The sequence below is a fragment of the Siniperca chuatsi genome, linkage group LG22, assembly GCF_020085105.1.
Source record: "Siniperca chuatsi isolate FFG_IHB_CAS linkage group LG22, ASM2008510v1, whole genome shotgun sequence".
Taxonomy (NCBI): domain Eukaryota; kingdom Metazoa; phylum Chordata; class Actinopteri; order Centrarchiformes; family Sinipercidae; genus Siniperca; species Siniperca chuatsi.
This window is the reverse complement of record NC_058063.1, coordinates 12547481-12566074: the sequence shown is the minus strand read 5'-3', so window position 1 is coordinate 12566074 and position 18594 is coordinate 12547481. Positions and strand designations below refer to the sequence as shown.

Here is an 18594-nt window from a genome sequence, read left to right as displayed (position 1 = left end):
AATATACACACCAGATAATTATGTCGCAAAGTACACCTCAAAATTGAAAGTAGTGGAAGTGGCACATCAAATGTGTAACGTTAATTGAATACGCAGTGGTGGAATGTAACTAAGTAGCCTACATGTACTTAAGTACAATTTTGAGATACTCATACTACATTTCAGAGGGAAATATTGTACTTTTTACTCCACTACATTTATTTGATACATTTAGTTACTAGTTACTTTATAGATTCAGACTAATGCAAAATATTATCAACAAATAAAATATGATATATTATTATAGATTAAGCTACCAGACAGAATATAAAGTAATTAAAAATAGCCCCACCTTTAGCAGCTGCATACATTACATTAATGCATCAATGATTATAATACCATAATATACATTAATATGAAATGGGCTATTCTACATAATGAGTACTTAAGTATATTTTGATGCTAATACTTTTGTACTAAAATTTTGAATGCAGAACTTTTACTTGTAACAGAGTATTGGTAGACGGTAGTATTGCTACTTTTACTTAAGTAAATTATTTGAGTACTTCTTCCACCTCTGTGTATGTGTGTATTTGAAATATATTAAGTTTATATCCAGAACTAGAAAAGGCTCCCGTTTACTCCTGCCAAAATATTTTATATCTTTATATCTTAAAATCTAAGTTATAAATATTTATATCTTTGATTTGAAATAGTTGAAATACTCACAGGGGTTTAAAACAGCAGATAAAAATGGAAGTGAAGTGCTGAATCAAGTTGAAGTCTCTGTTAAAGTATAAGCACTAAATGAAGTTGAAGTGTCAATTAAGCACTGAGTGAAGTTCAAGATTCAGTTGATGTTCAAGCACTGAAAGAACAAGGTCACATGTCAACAGATCCATCGCCATGACAACTGTGTGATATAGTTGAAAGCCCTGGAAAAAGCTAGTAAGTGCACCTTGAGTTGGGATTGTTTTGTGAAAATACTTCAACTGACCAAAACAGGACTCATTCATTAGACACTCAAAGCTTTATAAAGTCAGTAAAGCTTTATTCGGTCACAAAATGTTTCACAGTTAAAAAATATAACCTATAAACTTCCACAAGCATTACAAATAAAGTTAGAATACAATATAGTATAATATGTTATATATTAAAGCTAATGTCCCGGTAATGTCCAATCACGAAGCCTTGGGTTTGCGTTTGATCACTGAATTGATCCAATTGATATAGTTCACCACTTTAGTGTAAACACCGGGTTTTCCAGAGCGGCCGCAGCCCTCTCCCCAGCTGATGATCCCATACAGGAAGCTGACATCATTCCTCGCACAAGCCAGAGGGCCCCCAGAGTCGCCCTGGAGAAACACATAAGTAGATACAGTCCACACACGTAAACATACATGCACAGATCAAAGCGGAGGCGTACAAACAGCTGAGTCACACACTTGAAACGTAATATATTACTCAAAAATTGCACTCTACCCATGAGGTAAATAAATAACTGTGACATTTAATCTAAGAGGAAGGAGCTTAAATATTTTACACGGCAGTTTTCAGACCCCGCGCTAACTTCCCCCAGCACTTCACTCAGGGGAAACTCTGCTGCCATCTTAAGTGCTGTTCCATTACTTTGATACCTCGAGTCAACTTTCTCATATCAACTCATCCAGAGCTGAGGCAGGAGGTCAACAACTATGTAGCTCTTCATAAATTCAAACTCAAACTAGCCTTGTTTTATAGTAAGAGGTTACTAAGTGGAGATTTATACATCACTAAATTAAAACAGGGTGCACCACCCTAATTCTTACATAGAGATAATCTTTACTACATAATAACACCTATTAACTGCCAGGTGTGACTGTTACGTGGCTAACGGAACCAACTGACAAAGCTAACGTTAGCTTGCTAACATATAACACATGCCAGTGAAAAGTAAAAGAGGTAATGGGTTATGGTCGACATATCTGACCTGACACTTGATTAAAATGCTGTTGTAAAAATTACATTTCACAGAAACAACACAATCTACCTCAAATTATAAAACATTATGCCAATAATGTCAGACTAAATGATGGAGCTAATAGTTGCTAGTAATTTAGCAATTTCGGATTTCCTCTTAATTTGTTCATAAATAATCTAAACAATATGACAATGAAGAACAGATAAAGATCCCAGTCTGTAGTTTAGAGCTGGTTGAATCAGCTGTAACTGATCAAGAAAGTGACTTCAAATCTACAGTCAATATCAAATTATAAAGATTTGTTTTTTCTACGAGGACATAACCATCCACTCGGCAGCCTTGGATTTAACTGTCAGTCTCGAAATGCTTTCCTACCTGGCAGGCGTCGACACAGCCGTTGAGCCCCGCGCAAAACATGTCAGCAGTGACATGGTTGCCATAAACTTCTGGCTTCCTGCAAGTGTCTTGAGGAATCAGTCTCACTCCAGCCTCCTGCAGACTAGAGTAATCCTTTGCCTCTGCCAAATAAAGCACAAATAAGTCATTACATTACATGAAAGTGAAACCTTGTTAACCTGAACAGGGCCATGGCCAGGATTTTAGAAATACTGAGGCCATGAGCCCAACTCCCTGAGCTTCCAAAAGAAGGTCTAAATGTTTACTGTTACTTGGATTTTTCACTTATGTTCACTTATGTTGCCTGATTTGACCTCCCCGCAGGCCTGTGTGAGCCAGAGTAACTGAAAACACCTGTGTGAGTGTGCAGGGCCTTTAAGCGAAAAATCAACCACTACTTATAAATTCAACACAACTAACTATAATTAGTACTGTAATTAGTACTATTATGCAGTTCTTTACAAGAAACTTATTGGGAAATTACAGCCCCCTTTCCATGTTATTCCCCAACATGAAGGCAATCTAAAACCCCTAAATTCCAAGCCCTGCAACAGCTCTTTGTAAGTTTAAACTTAGCCTAGTTTGTAAATGTTTGGAGATTTGTGCATCACTAAATTAAAACGGGTTGCACCACACAAACTAGAAATTAGTTGTTACTAAATATTTACACCCAGTAGCTTCCAGCTGGGTATTCCATCAACGCTGCTAATGAAATCTGCGCTTAACTGAAAAAGCCCGATTTGAATTAACATTGATTTTAACTTAAGGCTGAAGCCGTTCCGCTGACACAATTCAGCCGTGTCTAGTCAACGTTAACTCAAGCCAGGCTTGAACAACCTTGCATGGAGTACATAAGCAGCCCAGAACAGTTGATTGTCAAAAAAGAGGATATATGTCGTAGTTCACTTTAATATACTGCTTAGTCCCCTAAAACTGCTTGTGATGCTACAGAGACTTCCTCTTTTCATGACAATGAAGACAAAACATTTGTCAAAGTGAAGCTGAAGTGCAAACAAACACTGGCTCTGCTCAGTTTAATGTATAAACAAGTAAATCATTTATTGGCGTTGCACGAACCACACCAAATAAGCTGTCTGTGATCTGTTCCACTGTGTGAATGTAGATAGCTGTTATCACGATGAAACTGAAATGACACAGAACTGCCATGATTTCCTCCTCACTCACTCTCATGCATGTGTCCCCAGCCGCTAATAGCACAGCAGTAGTTATCGGGGAACGTCATGCTTGTGTCTGGAAGACAGATGGGACTGATGAACGGGGTTCTCTTCACACACCGCCCGTCCTCCTTCTTCAGCTTGATCAGCACTGGCAAGCAGAAACACAATGTTATGAAACAGGGACAACGAAAAGAGTAGTTTAAATGATGAAACAAGTGATAGATTTAGAGACTCCGTTGGCCAATGAAACTGCCACACCCAACAGTCAGTGTGTGTGTGTGTGTGTGTGTGTGTGTGTGTGTGTGTGAGAGAATGTGTGTGTGTTTTCATGCGGGGGAGCATTGGGACACAGCTGTTCAGTGGCGCACAGCTGTGCACGCAGACTGGGCTCTGAAGTGAGTTTGTATGTTTCTGAATGGGGACAGGAGGTCTTCTAGTTTATGTGAGTCACTGGTATATGTGTGTGTGTGTGTGTGTGTGTGTGTGTGTGTGTGTGTGTTTTCATGTTCTTATATCTTGGTGGGGACTTGAGTCACCATAGGGACAAAAATTGAGGTCCCCACTAGTAGAGACTGCTTTTGAGGATTAAGACTTGGTTTTAGGGCACAGGTTACAATTAGATTAAGGTTAAGGTTAGGGTATGGGCCTAGGGAACGCATTATGTCAATGACTGTACCCCACGGGGATAGTGAAACAAACATGTGTGTGTGTTAATGATTACCAATGTCATGTAGTGTTGGATTAAACACTGAGAACTGTTTTGGAAAGATGTAGTCCTCCACTCCGAATGTCCTGGTGTTGGGGCCGGTGACGTTGAAACCATGCTGGCCGAGCACCACACGAAGCTGGGACTTCAGGGGGCTGAGGGAAGGCACACTCTTATCAGTCAATGGTACTGCAAAGTATGCACTCATAATACTAACACTCCATTCACTGCCAGTGATGTCCAATTTAATGATACAATGCTTTAGTTAAAGATCTTTGAACTTGAACAATGACAAGAGATGCCTCTTTGGGGACATCAAAAGGGAATTGTTTGAATTTGCATATAAACAGCATCCGGAGCTCTAACTTCACTTTTTTCACCACAGTCCCAAACCGTCCCGAAGTAAATGCTTTGTAAATGTTTTTAGGTTTTCCTTGAACTGGATGCTTGTCTAAATATAGTGTGTTCAGAAAGCTGTAACGCTGAGGGGTCAAAGTCTTTAAATCACATGCCGTTTGAGTTGTGACTTCTTGTTCAGCTACGATGGTCAGAAAACAGAAAATAATGCTACCCCCTGAACTATGAATGTTTTCTGAAGAGCGACGTTTTTTGACATTGCTGACTCAAACTGAGCGCTTTCAGCCTTCATAGACAGGCTGAAAAGGGGTCCCAAGTACAGAAAATGTCTTTTTACTCCCAAAGCTTCAGAGGCACTTGGTGAAAGCCTGGCATTTTTTCACATTTTGTTAAAAAATAATATTATGTACGGTATGTTGACTCAAAAGGGCCACAAAAGCTTTGCCTTTTCTGCAGTGACATAAATACAAATATCAACATCCACTGCAGCTGAGGTGCATCCATGACATACTTGCGGAAGAAGCAGTGAGCCGCAGAGACGACCCAGCAAGAGGCGATCAGGCTGCCGGCGCAGAAGTCTGACTGTCCGATGTAAATGGCTGCCATCCAGGGGTGAGTACCTGGCAGTGCTGAGTTTCCGCCCATTATCCGCCCCCTAGCTATTGATAACCTCTTCTTGTGCTTTTGCCCACACACAGGCTTTTTGGCTGGCTTGGAGGGGTTGGGTTTTTTAATGTCGGGCAGGACATTCAAAGGGACAATCCTCCGAGAAGAAGCTGCATGAGGAAACAAGTGAAAATACACGAATATTTCAAACAGTGTTTGCTACTATAAGCTACAATTTTCTAACAAGAACTAGAACAAACTAAACCTACAACACCGGTCTAACAGCTGGAATATTTTGCGAATACACCTAAATACCTCTTCTGAATATTTTCGATTTTGCCCCTTGCAGATTCTCCCCTGCAAAGAAGCAAGAAAAGCTGTTCTATAGTGTGATAATGTTAGGGTAACAGAACAACCTCACGCTAAAAATCATATGTTGGCAGAGCAGATGGGAAAAGCTTGTGGATTCTGTGCATACCCCTGGCATCATGACAGACAGCCAACTGTGCCAAATCCCACTCACCACATAAACATTTGGCTCCACCTGACATGACGTGTTGATTCAGGATGAGTCATGCCTTATTTCCCCTTATCCCCCCCTAGCCCGGTTAGTTTAAAAAAAAAAAAAAGCAAAAAAAAAAAGCTCTGCCACTGAACTTGGCAGAATTCAACTTTTCAGAGCAGCGCGACTCAGATTAGCTGTATTCTCCACGCTTTCGGATTTTATCACAAACAGGAGTTCTAATTAAAAGTGGTGGCATTGGATGAGGTGTCGAGCTGTTGTGAACGTTTCTCAGAAGTGTCGCTGACTGTGTCATATAGTCAAGGCTGAGAGAATGAACGTGTTGAATGGTGGCCTTGATGAAGTCTTTTCATACATTATAATGATGAGCTCAATGTTCAAACAGGGGTCTATATTAAAGACAGCTAAATTAATATGCCATCCTTGATAAGGTTCAAAACAAAGGTCTAGCTTTTTTTCGCTTTGATTTACCTAAACAATAAGGCCAATAATAACGAAGGCCAATAGAAACAAGAGTTAATAATGCTGGGATGGCAAGAATTTATAAACAGTAGAAGCAAATGATAAAAGCATAATCCAGCTAGAAAATATGTCTGGCCAAGCTAACAGGTATACACCTTAACCACATGACAGAGCATCAAAGTATTTCAATACACCCATTCAGTGATGAAACTACATTACAAATGAATTACACATCTCTTTAACGCCCTGATTTCTAATATGGCGTGACAAAATGTTTCGACATACGCTAGCCCAAAAGTCACTGTCCCACAAAAAAAGACTGCAAAACTCCTCTCCTTTGCCCCGTTTACTCACACACAGACATCACACAGGAGGGGACGTCACAGTACTCCCAGGAGATGGCGCCGTCATTTAGTGTGTAGCACCATGGCATCTTGTCCCCATCTGGGTTTCTGCACACACAGTGACACAGCGGACAGAGTGTGTGTAGGTGTGGCACCACTGTTTTTAACACCACATATTACTCAAAACAATACAGTAGCTGAATGGCTTATAGGGGCTCCATCGCTTTTGAATGTGGAGGCTGAAAATCATTCAAATGTTTTGCTTTCACATACGTAATGTTTTAATAATGAGGAATAATGTTTCATAGATGTTAACGCTGCAATATGCAACTTTTCAATAAACTGATATTAAAGGCGCATGATCCACCTGAGTCTGAGCCTTTCAGACAGTCTGAGCTTGTGTGTTTGTGCCTAAATCCCAGTGTTTCCTTGAAATGGGCTTGTCTTTGATGTTTGGGACATTTTACAGCACATACCATTTGCTGTGGGTATGCCATACGGCTGCTGGGTAGTCATAGCAACAACAACAACTGAGGAAAGCAGTAAGAAATGGAAGAAGAGTGAATGTGGAGGAGATAAGACTTTTTTTATCAACAGGCTGGGTTTACCATGTGCTTCTTTAATGATCGTGGTGCTTTTATGGTCGCTGGTTGTCTCTGAGGAGACGTTGTCTGAGGGCTCATCCACATTAGTGACAAGTGTTGGCACATGAACTTGACAGATAAGGGGTAGGACTAGCAGACAGCGTTGCTAGCTCAGGGTAAAAAGTTGGATATTGCAGCTTTATAGTAGAATTTATGGGAAAAGTATAAGAAAATCTGACCTTGCAGATAAGCCAGTTGGTACTGTAGCAACCATGATATTAACAAAAATCCACTCATAGTATAACTGAAAGTAGCCTTCATTTGTCGTGATGCTACCAGACATCTACAGTAGAAGCTAATTAGAAGGATGTCTCAACACACACAAACCTGCAGTAGGCATGTTCCCCGAGGCCCCTGAGGGGTGAAGCAACCACCGTGCCCACATGGAGCTCGTCATACAGCAGGTCTGAGTTCCACGGCAGACACCGGGCGCCGGACACCGTGATGCCCACCACCCCTCGGTAACCTGTGTCCCTGCTGTTATAGCACTCTGTCTCCGGCTCTGCACAAACATGCATCCACACAAACCACGGGCAGAAACACACGCAACAAATACACGTCACAATCGTGTCTCGCCGTATAACAGGTATGTAAACAATATAAATGCAATCAGACAATTTCCGGATGCAGATGAGTATCTGTGTGGTGGTGACATATCTCTTTCCTTCACGCTGGAATCAGTCAGAACAAGTCTTAAAAAACCTCTCTGTATGCATTAAGGGCAACAGTAACAACAACTCAGTACAAGTTTAGCAGCTTGCTCATGTCTTCACCTGCCACCATTAATCAAACCATTATCACACACACACACACACACACACACACACACACACACACACGCATAAACACGCATGCACTCTATGAACTTGCATACATGACAAACACACAGAAGGGCACACATAAAGATTATCGCTACCTGTCACTACTGTCCTGCTTTCACTCACCCAAGCTACAGTACGGTCCGCTGTAGGCACGTCTGCAGTTGCACACTTCCTTGCCGGTGGCTGTGATCAGTCGACACGTTCCGTCATTCTGACAAGGGTTTGAACGGCACACTAGACACATAAAGGCAAACCAGGTCACATCTTAATACCATACATACTGTATATTACCACAATAACCTCTACTTCAAACGGAATATGTCTGTTTTACAAATTGTTTAAACCTGCAATAAGTTTTTTTTTTTGTCCATTTGGGGGTAACGGAAAGTTGTGAACATTGAACTTTTAAGTTGTTGTGGTGAACTTGTTAGCAAGCAGCTGCTTATTTACCCACCCAGCATTCATTTGGAGTCATGTTTCTGGCCACCTGATGAATGTGAGTCCAATATTCACTCCTCTTTTAAACGCTCCACTATGTTCACCAGCTAGTCGCTAACTTTTATTTTTTGCCTATACACTAATGAAATGCAAATTATGAATTCAACCTGCCAATTGTATAAATATGTGGATGATATGGTGTTAGTTGGTTTTATGCAGGCAGCTAATCAGTCTACATATTTCCACCATGTTGGTGAGCTTACCAAGTGGTGTGAAGACAATGCCCTTATTATTAACAAAAGTAAGACTAAGGAGCTGGTTATTGTGAGTCACCACAATGTCTTCATTATTTTCCACCTGTTTTGATTAATGATCTGTTGATGCAGTAGAGGAATACTTAGGAACCTTTTTTTGACTGCACATACATTTTTTTAAAAAGCAATGCAGCGCTTGTATCAAATCAGGAAATTGGATTTATACGATATAAGCACGAAAACTTTACAGACTGTTTATAGAAGTCTTGTTGAAAGTGTTTTAACTTTTAATATGTGTACATGGTATGGGCACCCAGGGGCTAAGAACACAAATAAACTGTCCAGAATTAAAAACATGGCCAGAAAAATTATTGGCAAAGAGCAGAAACAACTGGGATGTATATATATATATAAAACGCAGGTGAAACAAAAAGCCTGACAAATTGTGTCTGATCCTGTTCATCCTCTTTTTTAAAGAATTCATAAAACTGCCCTTGGGAAGACGCCATAGAGCAGCAACCAAGAACATTTACTAAAAGGCTTTCATACCAAATGCAATAACTTTGCTAAATTCACACTAGAACCATCTGCTATTGCTGTTTGTACTGTGCATGTTATTTATTAAAGTATGTGATTTATTATGATGTGTTTTAACCAACCTGTGAAGCCGAAGGCAGATTTCCACATTTGTGGACAATAAAGATTATTATTATTATTATATTTCCCTCAGGAGTTGGTCTGCTGGTTATGTAAATAAGCAAATGTTTGCCAACATATTTGCCATATCAACTTTATAAGGTGATAATACTGTGTGTGAATGTTATATCTTCAGCATGCTGCACTGCCCACAAGTGGCAAGAAAATCAATTAATGCAGGTTAAACAAAATAAGTCTCACCACTGAAATGTGCAGTGCAATCTGGTCCTGTGCTCTAATGTACATATAGTGTATCTGACCCTGAGTATTCCCCTAAGATCTATTGCAACATCTGTGAAATATGCCAGAGATTCTGCATTCTTAAGAAAATGTTAGTTTGAATAAGCCAAAAGATAAAATTGATCTCAGTGCAAAATGAAAATATAGTCCAATTTCATTTGAAAGCCAAATCAAAGGGCATTCAGGTGCATTTAGCTGAAAGGAAGGATTTCTTTTCTATGACCATTGTAATATAAGCCCGTACCATCATCACAAAAAACAGTCTTGGTTCAGGGAGCATGAAACCACCTCACAGCCTCTCTCTCCTTTATGTCAGGGGACCTTTTAAATGCCCATGAACATCCCCCCATTGAGATGAAAGCACCTTATGGACCCATGGGGTGTGACCTAAAACACCATTCCTGAGTCACAGTGAGTCATATAATCTGTCTTTTCTTCCCTGGCAGGGCTACTCTTGTAACTATGGAGCTGTGATCAAAGAATAAAAGCATTGCTTTGGGCTGGGAGGAGACTTGATTCTTTAGGCTTGATAACTAAGAAACAGTTTGTGAACTCAAAAAACCTAAAGAAGTCTTTCCTTAGAGAACACTATACATTTTTAGTCAGTACATCAGGGGTACGTGATGTAAAGTATTGCACAGTGTCTGCAGCAAATTTAGCTAATTCTTAGTAACTACATGTAAAGAAATTCACATAACTGACAATCAGTTCAACAGTTTGTAGAAGCGCATAGTGTTATTGTAAGTACATCCACTTACTGAGTTTCACTCTCATCATCCCAACAAAAGCAGAGCACAGAGCAAAAACACGACAGAGCTGAAGCATATCTTACTTGTGTAGCGGACTCTTTCACACTTGATTTCCCCTGCCACACATGTGCACTGTTCCACATTACGGAGGTGAATTCGTCCCCAAGACTCTCCAGTGTCATAATAGCGCAGGTGTACGGTTTCATAGCACTTTTCTGAAAAGCCGACACAACACATAAAAGGCAATAGGTTGAAATGTGAGAGGAGATTGAAGAAGCTCAATGGAGCATGCAGAGCACAGTTTGATGGCTGAGCTGTGCGGGATGCATTCAAAGTGTTGTGTTTATGTTTGATTGTTTTGGAAGTGAACAATTTCAATGACTTTGAAAGCAAAGTGAAACCAATTTGCAAAAGACTCATGACCAGATTTTTCTGAAACTAAAGGCGAAACTTTGTAGGAGGTAAGAAAGGTTAGAAGTAGAGTGGACTTTCATACTTGATCTTGGGAATGGTAGTTTGACAAAAAGAAGATTTCAAATGAAAAGAAGACATCATTTAAATATTCTAGGAAAAAGCAAGTTATTAGACCTTGAGTTAAGAGTATTTCGTCAAACTTCTGTTCCAAAGGTCAAGAATAAACTTTCATTTTCATTTTATTATCATATCTAAAAATAAAGGTGGGGTATGCGATTCTAATCCAATACACGTCTCTTCAGCGAATATCTCCTCACTGTGTTCTGTGTGAATTTTTTATTTTTTTTTTTTTTTTTACATTTGCTAACCCACAACCTAGCTAACGTTAGTCACATTACTTCCTGTGTCGTTGTTAGCTCTACATCACAGTATCTGTCATGGTATTGGAATTCTCCAGAAACACAAACCCCTCCTTCAATGGAGTGAAAGCTAGAGTAACCGTTATCCCTGTTAACAAATGTTTCCTTTACATAACATGAGTGTGATGATAGAGTTTGTAAGTTGACATGTTTTCAAGGAACTATCTCCTGGCACAGACTTCTGTTTCCTTCTGTGGCTGTCAGGTGATTGACAGCAAGCAGCCTAATGCGCACAGTGATATGAAAACACACACTCAGCATAATTAAATAACGATGGCAAAGAGAATCTAACAAACCAAATTTAAAGACATTTTAACACTGTACAAGTAGTAATAATAATAATGTTAGTCTGCCTACTCTGCTCACAGAGTCTCCCAGTGAAGCTCTCAGGACAGGAGCACACAAACGAGCGTCTGTGTGGGCTCAGCGTGCAGACGCCGCCGTTCTGACATGGATTCACCTGACATGGATCTGTAATTCTGCGTGACGTGTGGACAAAAACTGAAACACATCAACAAGCAAAAACACAGTTAGAGGATAAACAAAAGTAAAATACAGTATTTCTGATGAGAAAAATACTGTAATGTGTGTTTAGTAAACTAACCATCCGGCTGAGTTTTCTCCGGCGCACACAAGCCAAACTGCCGGTCCCGATCAAAATTATGTGTGAGGGAGCACCTACAACAGGAGAGACAGAAATATAATACAGTCGCCAGCATGTCACCTGGATTACAAATAGAAGAAACATTTGCAGTTAAATTAGGGTTGGGCAATATGACAATATTGAGACTATATCAATTGATCAGCTGTCAGAGATTTTTCCAAATTGTTTATACTATGGGATCTATGTTGCAAATCAATGAGTCGGACTGCTTTATGGCAATATTGGATTTTTTGCCAAGCTACCGATATGGCTTTATAGATAGCAATGTCGGTTGGTCAGTTCGCCACTTGTCAACAACTATTGGACTGATTGCCCTGGAATTTTATACAGACATTCATGGTTCCCAGACAATACATCCTCATGACTTTGGTTAATTCCCTGAATTTACTTCTAGCACCACCAGCAGGTTGACTTTTTTTCCAGTTTTGAGTGAAATGTCTCAACAGCTGTTGGATGGATTACCATGAAATTTGGCACAGACATTCATGTCCCCCTCAGGATGAATTGTAATCAGTTGGGTGACCCCTGTCTTTTCCTTTAGACCCATCAGGTCAAAATTTACTTTGGTTTAACATAAAATACCTGCAAAACTAATGACATTCCCATCAGCCTCAACGGTACTTTGTGCTTAGTGCTAATTTGCAAATATGCTAAACTAAGATGGTTGACATTGTAGTCATTATGAGCATTATTAGCATGCTGCTATTAGCATTTAGCTCCAGTACAGCCTCACAGAGCTGTTCGCATGGCTGTAGACTCTGAGTCTTGTTATATGACTTTTGTAGCCAAAAAAAGACATTACAATCTGGCTATTTTATCCCTTAACAGTTTCTCAATTGATTATTCTGAAAATGTACTATACTGATATTGTGACATAAAATTACTTTTACCATTGATTGAGGATTTTATCCACCTCTGAGTGAAATCTTTTAAACCTACAAGTACTAACAAGCTGCTCTAACAACCTCTCTGTGATGGAAATGCTGCACTTTTTGAGGCCAGTTTGGTTCTAAGAAAAAACACTCTAACCCATAACAAACTGACACTCACTAAGTCTGTCAATCATCCACTAAATTAATCAAAGTGACATCAGCATACTTCTGCACCGCTCGCTGAATCTGCAGTACATAATGGCAAACCTATCACTGACACTGAGCTCATGAGCACATCACAAAAACACGTAGGGTCAAATTGCAGTAACTTTATGTGTAGGTGGACCAGCGATGTTGGGCCATATATAATTGCATTCATGTTGCTCCAACTTGCTGGCACCCACTCTTTTTGCCTCAATTCCAAGGAATGATGACTGGAAAGCCCTTCAGCAAGTCTGTTGTTGTTTATTTCCAAAACAAAAAAAATCTAATAAAAAGAAGATTTTGTTGCTGCGTCACAATCTGAAGCAATAAAAAATGCACCGTGATGGTTTAACCGTGACAGCCGTTTATCCACCCTTAGGATAAACTGTATGAAGTAGCAAATGCGTTATAAACTACAGCTATAGTGACAGTTTAAAAGGAATTCTCTACCTTTCTATCTTGCGTCACCTTTAAAAACTGCTGGTTATGATAACACCAACTTATGATATTCTAGTTGGGGCACACAAATCATTACAAGGCCCACCAACGATTCAGCAATGAGCAATTTATCAAAGCCAATTAGCTCATTACCTCATTAAAAATTGCATTAAGTTTCCTGATGACACGGTTACATAAATCCCTGCATCACTGCTGTAATTATATGCGACTACCCAACCCAATTACACACTGCATCAGTGTCCTTTCAGCAAGTCACTGCCATTACTGCAACATATGATGGAAAATACCAGTGTTTTTACTCATTCTGAGGTCATGACAACTTGAGGACAAGTCATGCAAACACCTGTAACGTAACACCTGCGGCCTGTGTCAGGGTGACGTAGAAAAGGCGTGTGGTTTGTGAGATACTGCCTGAACAAAACCAAATATGACCAGGCAGCGCTTCTACCTGTCAAGTGCTGAGTTGCCTCTTTGTCTAATGCAAGTGTGTGGTAACTTGTGTGTGATTACATGCACATTACTGATTGTTTATGTAACCACAACAGTAGATCCAGACTCGGCTGGCTTAATAAGGACTCACCATGGTCTTGAGGATAGGATGGTGATGCAGTGATGATGAATCCTTCCACCCTGACGAAATGGGAATTTACATTCTTTGCCCGTCGTAGTAAGAACTGGCAACAGAGCAAAAAAAACAGTTTGTTAGTTTGTTGTTCACTGAACACAAATGGGCAAAACACAAAAAATGTGAGATCAGAAACTGTCTCAAAAACATTTGTGCCTCACACACACAGACTTCTTCTGCTTTCCTCTGACCAAAGGACAGTAAATCCATGATCCTCTCCTCAGACAGCTAAATCATGCTGTTATAACAAGGCAGGTTACAGACCTACACAAGCACTAGCTCCCACATGCTTTAGATTTATACTTCCTCAGCTGCTACAGCTGAAAATGTATCAGATTCACTGCCATGTGCATAACACTCCCTCTTTTTCCTCTAAATTAAACTCAGGACTGAGGTAAAACATACCTTTCCGGCTCTCCCTGTATGGCTCTTTGGAGATGACTGTTTCATACCCAGGGACTAATGTGCGCTAAAGTCGGGAAAAAGAAGTTATTCAGCTTTTTTACGCACGCAAAATGGATTTTTTTTTTTTTTTTTTTAAAGAAGCAAAAAAGCAGCTCAGAGTTGAGTTGGGTAGGATGTTTAAAACTTACCGCCCGTGCACTGAGAACACAAGGTAGAAAAAGTAATATAATGTATGCCATCATGAAAGTTTGTTGGTCCCTGGTGTCCGGAGAAGCCTATTTCCAGAACTCGGAAGAGGGTCTGTGCGCCTGTCACGTTATATCTGTTAGTTTCCGAGCCCTCAGCCTGCTTTTGGTCATAGGAAACCCTGCAAGTATTATCCTGTCCCTCACAATTTCAAGCTGTATTGAGTAAACTCGTTGCGTCATTAGGCTTGTCTATCTCTCAGGCATCCTATATCCCGGCTGGTCTTCCCTCAACACCTTCTCTGCAGACGCCTACGGTGTATCTTTGCAAGTTATCTACGCAAAGAGGACAGATCCAAACTTTCCACAGTCACAGGCAGGGGGGGCTGCAAGATCCAGCCTTCCAGCCTCCTGTGTCCCCTTACTTCTTAAAAATAATTATCAGATTTTATGCTGTGATGTCTGGTACATTGGTTTTGTTAATAAAGAGGTCTGAATACATAATACCTAAGTTTGACAGGTCTTGACCTTATCATAAGCGGTAAATTGCAGGTTAGCTAATGTTCAGTTAGCTAATGGGGCTGCCGCAAATCCAGCTATTTAACGTTTAGCATACTAAACCAGGTATGAGAAATAAAATAACCATAGATTGTAATAACTTAGACACAAAAGTTAACTAGCCCGGTGGGAGCGCTGTATCAACCAAGCAATTTATTTTTAAGCAATTTACTTATTTTCTTTCTACCGATAGTTCCTACATGAAACTGCTCACAACAAATCTGTGGATTATCTTGAGTAACCTCATGATTTCTGGAAAGAGACGTTGCTGTGGAGTTTAAAAAAAAAACATTTTTTTTGGCTGCTTTGAGCACCACAAGCCCAGCGCCATTTAGTCCCATTATATTCCAAAAAATGCAGACATCTCTACGGCTGATATCTCCAGAACTCTGCAACTCACACCAAAAAATCTAGATGAATAAATAGCACTACAGGTAAGAGGAATAATATGCATTTTTTATTTTGGGGTGAACTGTCCCTTTAAGCTAGTTCCAGACTGAATTGGTGCCCACATAAATTTCCTCAGTGATTTTAAGTAAATAGATTTTAAACTCGAAACAAAATGACAATTAAGTCTGATTATCTAGGCCATACTCATAATAACTTAGCTAATAATTAATTCCACAGGAAGTAGTTTTGTGCCATTTTTCATTATATCTATCGTATTTTAGCATGCTTAGCAGTTAGTTTTAATTTCCGCTAGGCTAGTTAGCTAACTTGTTTGGTTAGCTAACAAAACTTTACTCTGCAATTTACAGTTGATAAGGGGAGGGTGTGACCCAGGCAAAAAGGAGCTAAGGTCACACCAAGAAATGTTACTTTGGATTTTCCCAAAAGTCCCAAAACAGGTTAAAGGTGCACTCCACCAATTTTAATGTTACACACATTAAGTTCTGTTTACTTGTCATTGGGGGAGTAATGTTGCTACTCAGCCTGTGAAAATATTTGTATAATGTCATCTTAATTCTCTGGAGCAGCTTCATCCAGTGAGAGAAAATAACCCTGAACACGTCATAGTGATGTCATCAGGGTTATCTCCAGTGTTGTGCACGAACACACTAAAAGAGTGCAGTTCATTGAACATGCTCATATTTTTGGTGAACTTTGAACTGAACGTATCCGTTTGCAACTAATGAAGTAAAACACAGTGCGTGAGACCGACCAGTCTTGGGAAATATCTGCGAGTGAATGGTGATCACAAGAAATCAAAGTTCCTCCACCCAAGTCAATCTCACAGCATTTTGTAAAGGAGAAAAAACGGAAGAAATTAATCAGAATCAGAATCAGAAATACTAATATAATCAAATATAATACGCTATAATACAGGTAAGACAAATTAAGTACAAAGCGGATATAAGTATAAAAGCTAAAATAAGTGTAAGTACCAAAGTGGATTTAGAGTGTGTACGGTATAATACAATGTAATAATATAAGTAATAAGTAATAGTGCATGTACTGTCAAGTTAAGTGTAGCTTATTAGATGATTATGAGACGGTGGATATTGCACAGCAGTAATAGAAGTATGAATAAATATCAATATATTAAACTGAAAACAAAGTATATTGCACCGGAGTATTAAACAGAGAACAGAGTGATGTTAATGATCAATGTCCAGTTTAGTGACTTAGGGTCATATAGACTAACACTTAGAGGGAGGAGTTAAAGAGTTTGATGGCCACAGGCAGGAATGACTTCCTGTGGCGCTCTGTGGTGCTTTTTGGGGGGATGAGTCTTCCGCTGAAGGTGCTCCTTTGTTTGACCAGCACGTCGTGGAGCGGGTGGGAGACACTGTCCGAGATGGCGTGTAGTTTGGCCAGCATCCTCCTCTCTGACACCACCGACAGAGAGTCCAGTTCCACCCCCACAATGTCACTGGCCTCACGGATCAGTTTGTTGAGTCTGTTAGTGTGAACGTGAACTAGTTGATTTTTTAGTACTGTGAACTTCAAAATTTAAAATCGTGAACTAGTTCATTATAATCTGTGTGAACTGAACTTTGAGCTAGCTCATTTGAAGTGTGAACTTGCACAATACTGGTTATCTCAACTTGAGCTTGGAGACTACTCATAAACGAAAGCTTGTGTTACAAACTGTGGCTGTGTAGTTTGAAAGACGCAGGCATTTACCAGGCAGGAAGTAGTCTAACAAAAGATGTTATGGAGTTTTATTATGGGAAATGTAAAAAGTTAGGATATCTCAGCCTCTGCTGCATCAATTATGGCCATTGTTTTTTGTTTTAGTTTTTTTAATCTGTCTTTTGAAACCAATAACTTCAACAAAGTTCTTGGCCATTAAGATTATTGACAGGTGTGTTGGATCAAAAACAGAGACAGAACTAGTAAATCTGGCACACCATCGGTCACTAGTATTTACTTTATTATCAACATTTAGGTCCACAGACCTTCACCAGGTTAGGTCAAATTTTACCTGATGGAGGCTAACAATAAAGTACAAGTGCAAGTGACTGACAGTCAAGAAGACTGTAACACTGTGTTGTAAATCATGTGTATATAATTGTGAGCCTTTAAAATTAAATTTTTAGTCCAGTTTGTAGTTATTATAATTAATCAATCTCTGCTATGTTTTCTTCCCTTCAATTTGTATGTCACTCTAGTTGCTAACTAATTAAAACATGTATTATATTAGGGTGGAAGTGCAGTGTTTTGTGGTTCATTGCTGCAAAATGAGACTGAAGTAGTACAGGTGTGAAGACCTTTCAAAATAAGAGTCCCTTCTTACATAGTGCCAAAGGGGCTACTAGGGGAACTGGCAGAGAGGCAGAGGGTGGAAGCAGCCTAGACATCAAAACATTCACAGGTGGGTTATTGAGTTATATCTCAAGTTTTTAAGATAAGAGGAAGCCCAATTTGGGGGTGTATCAAGGGTTAATGTTGAAATGATAAATTCAATAATGACAGTACCTTTGAAATAAGGGAAGTATGAAAGTGAAGAGCCAAACCAACCATTTATAGGCCTCATGTGTTGTCAGCATTCCAGCAGTGACATGCTCTGTTAAGACACACTCCCCGGTCTCATAATCTAACCTCTAATTTTCACCAGCTGTAGTAATCTCCTTCCAGATGCTGAGCTAAAAATACAAAGAGGAGGCTGGACGACTAAACAGCACGTCCACATTAGTGACAAATCCCCAGGTGAAGGGAGTGTGTTCCCAAAGAAGAAATTGTTCAACTATGACAACTATACCGTTAATTATTGACAATTCTGACTAACTTGGCAAGCACATTTAGCTGGCCAAATATGCCAAGAAGGAGAATTCAGGGCTGTGACTGTCTTACGTAACACTTTGAGTTGTATTTCAAGTATTTCTTTACAAGGTGGACTAGAGGTTAGGATAGGATGGTGAGGGTTTCCCTGCTGTCAGAAATACCAGAATTAATCATATGCAATGTACAAAAGAAAAGAGTGCCAGTTTTG

General features: G+C 39.7%; 1 protein-coding gene across 2 annotated transcripts; it reads right to left on the bottom strand.

Annotated features, from left to right (window-relative positions):
• Positions 1-1013: 1013 nt before the first annotated feature.
• LOC122870002 (hepatocyte growth factor activator) lies at positions 1014-14949 on the bottom strand. 2 transcript variants are annotated; one of them, XM_044183560.1, is made up of 15 exons: positions 14604-14949; positions 14416-14479; positions 13966-14059; positions 11791-11864; positions 11544-11687; positions 10437-10568; positions 8100-8210; positions 7483-7657; positions 6522-6619; positions 5498-5539; positions 5088-5352; positions 4235-4374; positions 3521-3661; positions 2315-2457; positions 1014-1334 (listed from the first exon to the last, which is right to left on the bottom strand). In XM_044183560.1, the coding sequence occupies exons 1-15, from the start codon at positions 14655-14657 to the stop codon at positions 1161-1163; spliced, it is 1851 nt and encodes a 616-aa protein (XP_044039495.1). In that variant the 5' UTR covers positions 14658-14949; the 3' UTR covers positions 1014-1160. The 2 variants fall into 2 exon arrangements, with proteins under 2 accessions (XP_044039495.1, XP_044039496.1); XM_044183561.1 differs by lacking the exon at positions 5498-5539 and having other exon boundaries at positions 14604-14948.
• Between the last annotated feature and the right edge of the window lie 3645 nt (positions 14950-18594).

Bases quoted from the DNA above. Each gene is read 5' to 3' on its own strand.
- LOC122870002 (XM_044183560.1), bottom strand. From the start codon at position 14,657: ATGATGGCATACATTATATTACTTTTTCTACCTTGTGTTCTCAGTGCA. The intron at 14,060-14,415 runs GTATGTTTTACC...CTCTGTTGCCAG, and splicing joins ATACAGGGAGAGCCGGAAAG to TTCTTACTACGACGGGCAAA. The intron at 6,620-7,482 runs GTTTGTGTGTGT...CTGTGTGTGCAG, and splicing joins GGGGAACATGCCTACTGCAG to AAACCCAGATGGGGACAAGA.